This window comes from Trachurus trachurus (genome assembly GCF_905171665.1).
Source record: "Trachurus trachurus genome assembly, chromosome: 16".
Classification (NCBI taxonomy): domain Eukaryota; kingdom Metazoa; phylum Chordata; class Actinopteri; order Carangiformes; family Carangidae; genus Trachurus; species Trachurus trachurus.
The window spans coordinates 2821928-2835647 of NC_139902.1; the positions used below are offsets into that span (position 1 = coordinate 2821928).

Below are 13720 nucleotides of genomic sequence, written 5' to 3' on the forward strand. Positions count from 1 at the left end.
GTCGGTCGTATGGGCAACATGTGGTTTGTGTGATGCTACCTCACAGCCTGCTAACACAAAGATGGCCAAGTTTTCCAACTGAAACCCCTTATCCATGTTACCTAAAATATATAATACATGTTCACTCTAATATTGAGAGCACAAAATGGCTCATAAATGGGTCCCTGTCTGTCTGCTGAGGAATTAAAATTTCCATGTAGCCAAAGTTTTTTAAAAAAGAGACGTATTTCATAGAATATATTTTGACAGCAATATTTTTTATTTGTTGTATTGGGAATGTTGATTCATTTAAGTTGTTTATAGTTCATTTGAAAATAAAAAAAAGTTTTGATCCCATGTTAAGGTTCAGGTCTAAATATTTTTGTCCACACTTCTTATTGGGCTGAGACCTCGTGGCCCTCAGAAAGGTAACTCTCATCAGTACTTGAACTTTAAAAACAGCAACTGTAATATACTTTTGCACAACATAACATCACTTTGCAGATATTACAGTATTTGACTGTAATGAGTCGACTGGACTTTCTCTTGTTTGCTGAAATTCAGTGGCTTTATCACAGAAAACCAAAGAATAACATGTCAGCCAGTGACTGTGAGCCATTTCTCAGAAAAACATGAATTATAGGATTAACGTTGAAGTTTGCATAGTCAACACCATGTAAGCCTGGTGATGCTTTGAAACATGTTTTGAAACTGCAAAGTAATGGCACGAGTAATTGTCCTCTGAGGCTAGTTGCTTTTATTATTGGCTGCATTGTCTTTCTGGATGTTTCAGTAAATACATGGCATCAAGTTGCTGATGCATGATTTTGACCACTAGATGGCAGTGCTGTACTAGAGTGGCATTGTTCCCCGGCCTGTTCGCTTTATGCAGTCTCTGTGGCTATTTCACTCCTCTCTATAATACATAACATCAGTAGTTATGAATAAAACATTTCAAATATTAAACATTGAATGACATTTGATGATGTAATAGAACAGCAGATATAAACCAGTTTATATTCAAGCTTGGTTTCTGTGAACTTTGTCTGAAAAGACAAGTATAGATCACCATTTACAGTATATATCACCTCTAAACATAAAAAAAAAACTTGAGGAATGACTCAACCAACTTTAGTTTTTATCCCACATGTTCTTTGAGAACAACGGGGCAGCAGTTTTGTTCTCAAATCGTCTCGTCTTTACGTTGCCGGTCCTCAGCAGCAGTAAGACCAATTTTCTCCAACAGTCCAGTCTTTCGGTGGCGTGCCTTTTAAGTTCTCCCAGTGTCTGACTTGACATTTTTGTCGCTTTTCCGTCATATTGTGCCATCTTCCACCAGTTTGTTGAGTCCTTTGCAGATCTTGGTGAGGTTTGGTCGGAAGGGGCCGCTGGGGTCGTACAGTTTGGTCAAGAGCTCAGCGTCGGAGTAATGGTTGAAGACGTGGTTGATGCGACCGTGGGATTTAGGCGTGAGGTGGGTGTTGACCAGCTTCAGCAGCAGATCTCTGCAGCCCGTCAGGAGTTCTGACATCACTCCCTTGTCAAAGGTGAAGTCCACCTGCGTATCAGAAAACCGATTGAGTGTGACACTTTACATTGCATACATGGGACTGTCAATACAAGTAATGCAGAAGCAGAAAAATAAGGCCCTATATTTGGCCATCTGCATGTCCTTGAAAAGAAAAGAAATAGAATATTTAAATGCAGACGGCTATATACAGTTTTCAGAGGCTGGAACTTGTTGCAATCAAAAGCTTTGTTGCAGTTTTCATTTTGATGTAGATATAAAAACCAGAGTGTGATACAAACCTATTTTAGTTCTGTGTCACACGATATGAAAGTGGAGATGGAAACAGGCAAGTAAATTAGAGTCAGTGAGATGTGTAGAATTTAACAAAATAAAACCACCAAGAACTTCAGTGGAGGTTTGAGCCTTATATAGAACATGTTGACACTTGAATACAGTGTTGAAATGCCTTATATTGGCTGTGTACTACTGTTCATCAAATTTACTTTAATAACTGGGCATTCTGTCTGTAACAGTTTACTGGTGTCCTTATTCCTACATTATTTTCTGTCCCTAATTTAGTTAGTTTCAGATCCTTGAATAACAAGAACTTAAGTCTACTCACACCTTGTACATTAGAGCAGTGGTTCTCAACGTGGGGTCCAGGGACCCCCAGGGGTCCTTGAGAGGGTTCAAGGGGGTCCCCACCTTTTTCTTGAAATTTTAAATTTTTTTCTAGAATTGTTAAACTTTTTTTTTTTTTGAGAATTCTTTTTTTTTATTTTAGAAATTTTACCACTTTTTCTAGTTTTTTTTTTTTTTTTTAACTTTTTTTTCCGAGAAGATTTTACCACTTTTTTTTCTAGAAATTGTTTTCCTTTTTTTAAAAAAACTTTTTTTTTGAGAATTTTACCACTTCTTTCTAGAATTTTTTTTTCCAGAAATGTATAATATTTCCAAAAATTGGCCCTAATTTGGATTTACAAAACTTTATTCAGTCTCGGAACAAATATTTGTGTATTTCTAGTGTTTGCTTCAAAATTTTGTCCAATGGGGGTCCATGGTCTAATTTGTGTCAATTTAGGGGTCCTTGATGTAAAAATGCTTGAGAACCACTGCATTAGAGAGTTGATTGATGTAAACTTACCTCATAGAAGCTGATGGCTGTCATTGCCCCCATGTGCAACTTTTTCTTAAACTCTTGGGCAATTGCCAACTCTTCTTTGCTGAAACGGTTGTTTCTGAACAGCACGCCGACCTTCACCGCGATCTTGATCAGGTCTTTGATGACTTTCTGAGATTCCGATTTATTGCCAGAGTACTCTTTGGAGATGCGGTAGAGTTCATCCAGGATCTCACTGGTGGTGTCATCGATGAACATTTGCACAGAGCTCTTGGTGGCCATGGTACTGAGAATCTTCTTCTGTGCCTTCATGGCCATGTCCTTGGAACTGAAGTCCATGGTTGGCTAAAGGGTCAGAGAGAGGCAAAGGCATTTCAACGTTACAGCATTTTAACAACAATGTTGATATAGAAATACCAAATAATATTCAACACTTTTACACTGCAAAAAATCAAATATCTTACCAAGAATATTTGTCTTATTTTTAGTCAAAATGTCATTTCTAGTCTAATCAAATCTCATTCTACTTAAAATAAGACTCATCACATTAAAAAGCAGCTTGTTTTTAGACACTTTTTCCTTCTTTCAAACATATTTTCACTTAAAATAATCTCATAGTGGGGCAAGTTTTTCTTCCTTATTACAAGCACAAACAACTTGCTTTCACTGGCAGATTTTTCTACTTATTTCAAGTGAAAATGATCTAAAAACAAGTTAATTTCTTGTGATGAGTCTTATTTTAAATGGAAAGGGATGAGTTTTGACCAGAAATGAGACATTTTGACAAGAAATGACACAAATATTCTTGGAAAGATTTTGAGTTTTTGCAGTGTATTATCCAGATAAGCATTTTGTCGATCAATAAATGTGTAGTTTCCAGCAGTAGTGGAAGCTTAATCATTAGGACTTAAAGCGCTTCACTCACTGAACATGACACCTGTGAACTTCTCATAATACCATTCCATTCTCTGTTAGTGGAGTGACTGGTCAGTGAATCTGTTTAGTTTTAGACTTTTCTTTTCCTGTAGCCACAAATCATTTTCTGCCACTGTCCCTAAATTACACCAGATTACAGTAAATCTGGGGCATCAATAGTCAAAGAATAGGAAAAGGGTGCATGAATGAAAATAAAAGTACTGAATAACGTAAAATCATAAAATAATGATGGCCGCCCACTTCACTTATAAACTACAGCGATTTACTCAAAATAAGAGGAGGAACAACAGATTCACACCATTCAGCACCACCTCGGCCTGTTTTTTCCCCCGGCAGACAGTGAGTTTCTCTAGTGGAGTGGAGGTTAAGTGCCATGTTCAAGGACGGACAGTTTGTTTTGGCGGCTAGAGAGGACAACACATGTTCACCTCTCTTATCCAGTGTTCCAAGATCATCTGGGGTTTGAAGTGACGACCCTCCAGTCTCTCACATTTCCATCCATAATGACATCACTTAAATACATTCCATTATTGCCTTAATTAATAATTAAAGCAGAAGTAAGCAATCCGGTGGTTTTGGCTAACTTCTTGTCAGCCGATGGAGTTAGCAGTCCCCGCCCTCGTCCCTACGTCACCACATTCACACGCATCCCTTGGCTGCACACACAGAGAGGACCGCCCCTTTATGCCGTTCTCTCTCCTCAATGGATAAAGGTTGTAGGATACAAGGAAAGTTTTCTCCTCGGCTTACAGCAGAGCAGAGTGACTGACAGACCCGTGTTTCAGACCAAACACTCTATGTAAGTGATTGCCATCGGAAGATATAACTATTTAAGACTTGTATTAAAGCAGATATCAGCTTCACGGCCGTTTCGGCTAATGCTGCGTTCAAGGCAGGCTTTTGAAACCGTAAGTTACAGCTTCAAGTCACAACTACGACTTGGTAGCGTTCCAGGTAACCCGTAGCTCGTGTTTTTACCATCCTGTTGTCTGTGAAAGTTCCCTATAACGGCCACTCGTAACTTCCGACCCGTGAACTCGTACCAGATCGAACTGGTATGACTTCACAGGAAGGAAAAACACAAAGTACGAGTTTCTTTGAACGCACCATGAGTTAGCAGCCCCCGCCCTTGTCAGGCATCAATTGGTCCTCGTGCTACGTCACCACATTCACGCGCATCCCTTGGCTGCACACACAGCCCTTCATGCCGTTCTCTCTCCTCATTGGATAACACTTGTATCCCACAAGGAAAATTTTCTCCTCGGGTTACAGCAGAGCAGAGTGACGGAGAGACTCGTGTTTAGGCTGAAATACTTCATGTAAGTGATTGCTGACGGAAAATAGGACTATTTAGGACTTATATTAACAAAAACATTCCACTGATATCTGCTTTAACACAAATATTCCACTTACTTCTGCTTTAAAGTCTAAGTATTTGACGGTCGACGAAAAAAAAAAAGAAATTAGTACAATGTGTCTGATTTTGAATCCCTGTTTTTTTGTAAGGAGAGCTGCAGTGTTTGTTTTTGTATCTGACATGCATATATGATGCCAAAAGGGAAAAGCACCATGGAAGAGGCTCCGCAGAGGCTTTTAATTTCTCCTCTGAGACTTTAACCACACCTAGCATCCATCATGGAGAACCCCCCTGGGAGGTCATCAGCATTCATACAGCACGCTATGACAGAACTACAAAATCCACTGTTTATCTTTGGTTGTCAACACAGTCTGACTTAATTCCTTTTCAATTCAGTTTAATTTCCCCTAATCTCTAACAAGACAGTGGGCAGATTCCAAGTGGATCACAGACACAGGGAAAACTAAATTTAGGATTTATCTAGCTGATGTTCTTCTTATTAGAGATATGTATAAAAGCTGGGCAAGCAAAGTGGTCTTAAAGTCCCACATCATCAAAATAACAAAGATATGCTTAAAGGATCAGAGTAATGACTCTTGTGAGAGATTAAAATTGATAGGTGTAGTCATATCTCCAATACCACAAACACACCTTAATCAAGCGTATCTTTTGATAACAACAACAACAGTATCAAGCAAAACATACATTATCTAGTTTCCATCAGCGTGACTGAAACTGCTGAGTATCCTCCCCTTCTTCCTGTGTTATTTTCTCATATTTTCATATATGTGCGAACAGGCCCGGAATAAAAAAAAAAAAGCTGTTACTGAACATCTTTCAATGTAATTTTTTTTGAACTGCATCCCACTTTTATGACTTGTGTGGACAAGCATTTGAAAAAAGCAGGTAGGCTGCATAGCTGAGGCAGGTCCATGCCTGCTGTTTGAAGATTCCATCAGCATTGGGACAGTAACAGAAAGCCAGCTTACCTGGGGTCTGTCTGTCTTTGGGTAAAACAACAGTTAGTTTGTTACTGAAACATCCTTAGAATAAGCGATAATATATTTTTTGACGCCAGCTTCAGTGCGTTTCTTTCATGGCTGCTTGTCCTTGATAGATGGTGTTATTAAAATGATGGGATACTCATTGTCCAACTTCAGTGATGCAGAGTCAGCACTGTGAGCTAATGACTCCATGGCTCACTAATAATAATAATAGGGAAAAGTGGTCCAGTCGCATTAACGATTATATCATGCAAATAGGCAGCACTTGATGTGACTCAGTCTCCACCATTGCTGGCTTGCACCCCCAGTCCCAGCTGCAACATCCATAATAAGCAAACAGTCACTTTTTATAGGATATCTCAATAGGTCTGCGTTTTACATGCACACCCATTCATTTTGAACAAGTGTCACATTCCTAATAGCTTGCTTTGTTACAAAAGCTTCGGGTTCCCTGTGGGGAATTAAAGAACATTCATTAGATTAATTTCCCTTAACAGTGATAATGGAAGTGGAGCAGCGTGATAGCTATTTCAGATTCACGCTTCAATCTCATTTATTTGCTAAAAAGGCTACAGGGATTTGAGGGACGTGCGCAGTGTGTAGTCATCAGCCTGGGTTCCACACAGTGAAATGTAACTCCCACAGCTGGAGACTGCTCATCGCTTGGCTTTTTGTTGCCTCTACATTGTTTATATTATGCAGATACACACCGAGGACGGAGAGCATTGATGTAATTTTTGTGTAAAATCAGCACATTGCCATGAAACCACTTTTCCTTTAATGCAGCCGTTCGTTCGTTCGGTCGGTCACATCAAGGACGCTTTCAGTGTTGAGCATCAATTTTCTGCTACAGATGGACTGAAGAGGGCCTTTAAGCCTCAGTTTGTTGTTGACATACACCAGGGAGTGACTGCATTACACGTTCAAGTGTTTGTTTCCTTCCCAACTGCCTATTGGATATGACAAGCACCCGCACACTGTGTTGCGATCTAACAAAATGAAAAATAACCGGGGATGGGATCACATCAGCTGTGGTGCCTTTCAAGGTATTATTATTATTGGATTAAATATTAGCTTTTTTTTTTAAGCATGTGTTTATTAGTTTTTGTTTTGCAATTTACAGCAAATCAAGCAAGAGATTCTTACAAGCAAGAAACAGAGCAAACTTTTTCTCCCTATTCTCCCTCCCTTCCCCTCGCTAAATAACTAAAACATTAAAACTATAAAAATAAGTTGAAAATAAAGCAAAAAGGAAGGAATAATAATAATAACAAATAAATAAAATACTGATAACAATTATATGATGAATTTCAAGGGTGTTTCTCAGGACATTATATGACATTCTACTCCCTCAGAGCCTCCTCCTGCTGAAGCAAATGACCAAGATTAACATAATGTCTTAAAAAACGTATATAAAAGGTCTCCAGATGTTATCAAAAACATGATGTTTCCGTTTAATAATGTACGTTATCTTTTCCAGTGTCATGTTTGATGCCATCTCTTTAATCCCTCTTCCAATTCTTGGTACATCAATGTTTTTCCAATTAGCTTGTAAAATACACATATCTACTAATCTAGATTCTTTACTTTGTAAATATGGGATAGTTGGATATATGCCCAGAAGGAAAAGCTTAGGATCCAGTGGTAACTTCTTAATATTTTATTGATCATGCTGATAATATCTTGCCAGAATATTATAAATTATTCCTCTATTATGACCTGACTACTCATCGCTAATGTGTTGGACCGCACCCATCTTTGAATTGGACCTTTATTTTAATGCCAGCTACACACACCTTTTAAAATGTGACTGTGTCTTGCACAGTTGTGGCGCTGCTGCGGTGACAATGTTTGTCTGCAGACACAGACACACCTGCCAAAGCGCTCAAAACAAGCGCTGTGGTAGTTCCCACTGCAGCTGGCTGTCTGAGGGCACATGCACACACACACACACACACACACATACACACAGACACACACACAGGGTGAAAACAAAACCAACCACATGGTCATGGCTGGTAACGAGAGCAGAGGAAGGTGTAGAGACGGTCGTATTCTGTTTTCAGAGGTGCCGCACTCGGCCCTGAGGAATCTTTACATGTTAGGTTAATGGACATCCAGAGGGAGAGTGCTGATTGGTGGAGCCATCCAGGCAGGCAGGCAGGCAAGGAGAGGTAAATATTTAGCATTCCTCAGATGACTCCAGCGTTGAGCCTGCAGTGTTTGTGCGCTTGTATGAACTTGTGCACAGGATGTGCATTTCAGAGTAAAAGTGGTCCCTCTGTTTGTGTTAATAAAAACTTTCTGTGTGTCAGTGTCTCTGGCCTTTCTAGCATGTTTTGGCGTGTGTGGGCTCAGCCGAGGCCTCATGAAGCCCCCTTTGACTCGCTCAGCGTATGAAAATGTGCCTTGTGCTGTTATTAGAGGGCAGCAGGGCCTTGTTACTATAAGCTGGACAGATGGACAACCTCACTGACTGAGGTTCTGTAGCTGCTGAGACTGAGAGGAGGGAGGGATACGTCTCTTTTCTCTACCTGCAGCCTTTGATCAGATCCAACAATGAGAGTATTCCAGAGGAGAAAAAGAAAAAGCCATGCCAGTCAATCAGATGAAAACAAGGAGTCCATTGTTGAAAGGTCATCACCGAGCTGCAAAGGCAGTGCTATCGACCTGACAGAAACTTTTATTTTCTCCTGGCAACGAGCGAGGAGGATGGTAGAGCCAGTGAAACTGCAGGGTTGCGTGAGATGAGTAATGTGCCAACACGTATTGTCACTTCCGCTGGGTGTTTTTGAACTGGCGCTGTATGTACGTTGCGAGTTGTGGAACTGTTTTTTTTTTTTGCACTTTAGATTCTTGTGTAACTCAGCGGCGTCAGCGGCGTGTTTGATTTCCTTCTGCAAGTCCATAAAGATAAAGTTTACTGTGCTAATTTGACCGACATTGGGTTTTAAAACAATAACTTCCTCCATTAAATAATTGAAAAGGGAGCATTTTGAAATCGTCAAAAGTACATATTGCAGTTTCTCTTTCAACATTGCACAACTGAATTGCCGTTGCTCAAGCCTGCCACCCATCTGCGACGGCCCTGAAGGGAAGCGAAACAGACCGCAGTAGGGGAGTCATCAGCAAAAAGGCCCACAGCTTGTGTGTTTGTGAGTGACATCTCAACCTTTCACAGACTTTGGCTCTGACTTAACATGCTTCAAATCAAAGTAGGCCATGCAGTCAGTCAGTGAGGGAAAGTCCACTTCAACTGTCTTGAAATTAGAGTTGAGCAACTCCACCAGCCAGCCTGTGCAAACACAAGTGCTGGGCTCCACATCTGTGTGTGTGTGTCACTGTACTTGTTCCAGCACGACCCGTTGTGAGTTGCGAGTTGCGCTCGCATATCTCTCAACTCGTGTTCAAGATGGGGAAGTGGAGACTCGCACAATTTGTTTCAAACATCCCCTCGAGTCTGTGCGTGAACTGAACGCTCTTAATTTTTCCAAGAACAAAACACACAAAAAAGAAAACAAAAAACCCAAGCTATAAAAAGAAGCAGGGCCCAGAGGAGTCTTTTAACTGGCACTTGAACAAGGCAGAAGTGTCTTACCTGTGTGTGTGCTGAGTCCCCCTCCCTCCGTGTCCGTGTCAGATCTCTCTTTCTTTCTCTCTCTCTCTCTCTCTCCCTGTGCTCAGTGTGTCAGGTTGACAGCGCAGGACCGGCTGATTTAACACGATCCTTTCATCCTTCACCGGCGGTCGAACCAAAAACCCCAAAAAAAGAAACAGCAGCTCTCCTGCAGCGCTTCACTCACCAGCACACTGTCTTAAGATAATGTTGAGTTGTACTTCCTTGAGGAACTAAATTGCTATGACACACCCCTCAGCTGTGTGTGTGCGTGTGTGTGTGTGTGTGTGTGTGTGTGTGTGTGTCTCTCTCTCTCTCTCTCTCTCTCTAGCCTATGTTGCGTTTCCCTCTAAAATTCAAATTCAAACTCCACAGAGCCACTGTACTGTATATTCCTCTCTGGCCCTCACTCATCACACTTTTACCACTCTCTCTCTCTGTGAATCTGTCTGTCCCCTGCTCTCTCTCTCTCTGTACTGCTGACGTTGTGCCTCTGCTTGTCCTGACAAGTGAAAACCCCCAGAAAGAATTTAGCAATAATCCAGTGATGCAGCCGGTTGAAAGGGGAGCGGCTTAACCCCCGGTTTTGTGTTCTACCTTCGCTGGAATGCGGCTCCTGTCAGTGTGTCACACAGCACAGCGCAGCAGCGTCCCTTCCATGTGCGTCTCTTATTCCGAGTCAAAACAGTGAATGGAGCAGGAGTGTGTCACACGTGTTCACAGCTGAACTGAACTGAAACTGAACGCCCTTTACCAGCCCACGGAGGCCTTTTAGATAACATTTATGGAAGAAGAGTAAAGTCAAAGTGATATGTGTGAATACTTCCTGTCTTCACAGTAACATCAGGTGTGTTATCTTGATGTAAAGCAGTGATAAAGCAGTGTTTTTCATAGTTGAATGGACAAACATGAATCTGGCTAGATCTTACACCCTGATGCTGCAGTGACGGAAGTTGCACTGCACTTTTATCCCTGATGATAAATAATTGATCATGGTGGAAAACACACACTCCATAAAGTCATTCCCTTTAGAGCGGTGAAGCCTGATTGTAGTCAGAGCACAGGCTAATAAAAACCAAAAGGCCGATATCAATCTTTATGAATGAAGCTTTGTTTAAGCCGCTTGACATAAAACTTGGAGCTCCCTGAAGTCTAATGTGACTGAGTGAAATATAAACACAGATGAGGGCAGAACAGGATCTAACCCGGTGAACAACAGAGCCATCGGTGTTGGCAGCTGCAGCGGCCATGTCTGCCAGTCTGAATCATGAATTTGTGATTCATTTAGAATCAGGAAGTGTTCCCTGATGCAAAAAAAAGAAGAAAAAAAAAGCTGCTTGTTTTATCTGCAGGTTAATCTGAACGGCGACCAGCTGCTGCACCAAAAGAGGCCGGTCGGCTGCAGCCCGGGCCCATTCACAAAGACCCGTCCAATGAAATGTTAATAGTTGTCAGATGTGGGGTTAAAGGTCAGCTGGACTAAGAGGAGCGGCCTGGACCGGATACCGGCCCACCAGAGTCCAGCGCTGGCCCAGACACACCTGCTTCTTTGTTTAGTCCCTTTAACCCCCCCCCCCTCCACCCCTCCCTCCCTTTAGCCCTTCTGCAAGAAATTAACTGGAGTAAAGTCACGATAAACTTTGTAACTGCAGAATGAGGTCTGTCACCGTGGCAACAGACAGGAAGTAGTGCTTAAGCGGTTTCCTGATGGCTTCCTCTTTATCATGTAATGACATCTCACAAGGAAACATCGGCAGAGAGCACTCGGCTGAATATCCGCGTGTGAGTGTGTGTGTGCGTGTGTGTGTGTGTGCAGGCTTGCATGTGTTTGTGCACACGGTGTCGGTGGAGTGTGAGGCGACACACACACGCTCGCCCCGGAACGAGCTCTCACACCCTCTTCACCTGGGCAACCGTACACAGCTTACTACGCATTCGCCACTTTTGGTTATGAGATAATAAGAGGAACTTCAATTATGTCACTTATCTTTCATTAAAAGATCACACAGACCTTTCAGTCTCTAACCTTACACACACACACATACACACACACACACACATACAGTCACTCACATAATGGCAGTGTGTTATCACCAGATGACTAAGACAGGAATAACCGACCTCATAACCACTGAGGTCAGGGAATTTGCGCCTGAAGCTCTGGAGCCTGAAGTGGACGGAGGATTTGATGAAGCTCGGTTGCTTTCTGCTCTTGTGGCGTCTTTCCGCTCGGCTCGCAGCCGTTAACACGATAGATGGTGAGCACAGATCGAGATGAACAGATGCTGGTTCAGGTTGAGGCCAGAGATTTAATTTGATCAGATTGCAAGCTAACAGGGTTTCATTTTCTCCCCATGGCACGATCGGATATAAAACCCTTCCATCTTAGTTGCTCTTCCTTTTTTTTTTTTTAAGAACTGAACGACCTCAGGGATGCAGAAATGAACTCGCTTATTGCTCTCAGTCTCTGATTTATTAACTAATTAATGTATTCATTAACTAGTGGTTATCCTGTCACCTCCTAGTGGCTGTAGAAAGACATGGCAGCATCAGCAGATGGCACCGAGCCAGGCTCATTCTCTCACATCCTCCCTGCACTTCTGTGGAACACATGTGTGAAACTGATAGTATTTCTTTTTTTTTTCTTTTTTTTTATGTGGTCACATGGTCAGAAGCCCAAAAAACGAGTGTGCTCAGAGATGTAAGGTGTAATCAAAATACAGTGTTTTTTTGAAACCGCTTACCACCTTTAGATTAGTGTCACGGCCTAATTACAGGGAAATGAAAACATGTCACTTTGAGTGGCTGTACATACAGTTTTATATAAATGAACACTATCATACAGTGAAACAAATGCAGTCGGTTACAGAAAGTAGAACCAGAACTCATTACGACAATGATGTGAAGGTCTAGCCAAATGCCTACCATACGCCTAGTTTAAATAATCCAAAACATCATGTAGTTTATTGTAATTATACATTTGATAATAATCCCTTTGACAGTAAAAGCAGAGACTCTGTGGATTGCTCATAGAGCTGTAAAAATAACACAGTGAATATTGTAAAGAAAATCAGAAATGCGTTCATTGTCCTGACCGTCATTACCTGTAGCTAGTAAAGTTTTGAAGTTCTCTGTTTCTTTATGCATGTGGTGTTTGTGTGTACAGGACGTTGTACTTCCTTTTTTTTTTTTTTTTTTTTTTCGCCATAAGGAAGGCCTGTTGTGTAACCTGTAGCTTTGCAGTTTTCATGTTGGTGTTATACCAAAATTAACCATAGTTCTGTCAGTTTCTTCACCAGGCAGAAAAATCAATAAAACAAAGAGACACAACGCAGGTTTTCTGCATTTGGTGTTTTTCTCTGTAAGACAAATGGTGTTTAATGGAGATGTTTAAAGGGATAGTTCACCCAAAATTGAAATTTCACTCATTATCTACTCACCCTCATGTGGACTAAGGGCTGGGAGAAGTTTCAGAGTCCTCCGTGGCTTCTCTGAGTTACAGGGGGTCTCGGCGTAGCAGTGCATGTCCATATAACGGTTGCAAATGGATACCAACTGTCTCCGTAACAAAAAGACACACCAAAAAACATCCAAATACCTCCATGCTGCTCGTATGTAATGTCCGTCTTGTATTGAAGCCCCGAAATGCGAAATTGTCCCGAAAAAAATTAAATAAGTCTATATTTCAAGCTTGTCTGTGGCGGAAGCTCTTCTTCCCGGTTTGTCAAATTTGGACGAACCAGGGTCTGTCCTCTTCCCAGTTTGTCCAAATTTGACGAACCGGGAAGAGGAGCTTCAAGAAGCTTCCGCTACAAAACAAGCTTGAAATATAGACTTATTTAATTTTTTTCGGGACAATTTCGCATGTCGGGGCTTCAATACAAAACGGACATTACATACGAGCACTATGGAGGTATTTGGATGTTTTTTGGTGTGTCTTTTTGTTATGAAGACAGTTGGTATCCATTTGCAGCTGTTATATGGACATGCACTGCTACGCCGAGACCCCCTGTAACTCAGAGAAGCCACGGAGGACTCTGAAACTTCACTCATTATCTACTCACCCTCATGCCGACTAAGGGCTGGGAGAAGTTTCAATTTTGAGTGAACTATCCCTTTAAGTGTTGATCTTTTCTCAGCCAGAAAACTCTTATTTTACTCAAAAGGTCACAAAAAGCTTATATCTGTCACAACCTGT

The 13720-nt window shown here is 41.5% G+C and overlaps 1 protein-coding gene across 1 annotated transcript; it reads right to left on the reverse strand.

The window, feature by feature from the left end:
- Nucleotides 1-238: 238 nt before the first annotated feature.
- On the reverse strand, nucleotides 239-9710 carry tnfaip8l2b (tumor necrosis factor, alpha-induced protein 8-like 2b). Its single transcript, XM_083989806.1, has 3 exons — nucleotides 9505-9710; nucleotides 2634-2954; nucleotides 239-1537 (listed from the first exon to the last, which is right to left on the reverse strand). The coding sequence occupies exons 2-3, from the start codon at nucleotides 2946-2948 to the stop codon at nucleotides 1295-1297; spliced, it is 558 nt and encodes a 185-aa protein (XP_083845932.1). The 5' UTR covers nucleotides 2949-2954; nucleotides 9505-9710; the 3' UTR covers nucleotides 239-1294.
- Nucleotides 9711-13720: the final 4010 nt, after the last annotated feature.

Bases quoted from the DNA above. Each gene is read 5' to 3' on its own strand.
- tnfaip8l2b (XM_083989806.1), bottom strand. From the start codon at position 2,948: ATGGACTTCAGTTCCAAGGACATGGCCATGAAGGCACAGAAGAAGATT. The intron at 1,538-2,633 runs GTAAGTTTACAT...TCTGATACGCAG, and splicing joins CAGCCATCAGCTTCTATGAG to GTGGACTTCACCTTTGACAA.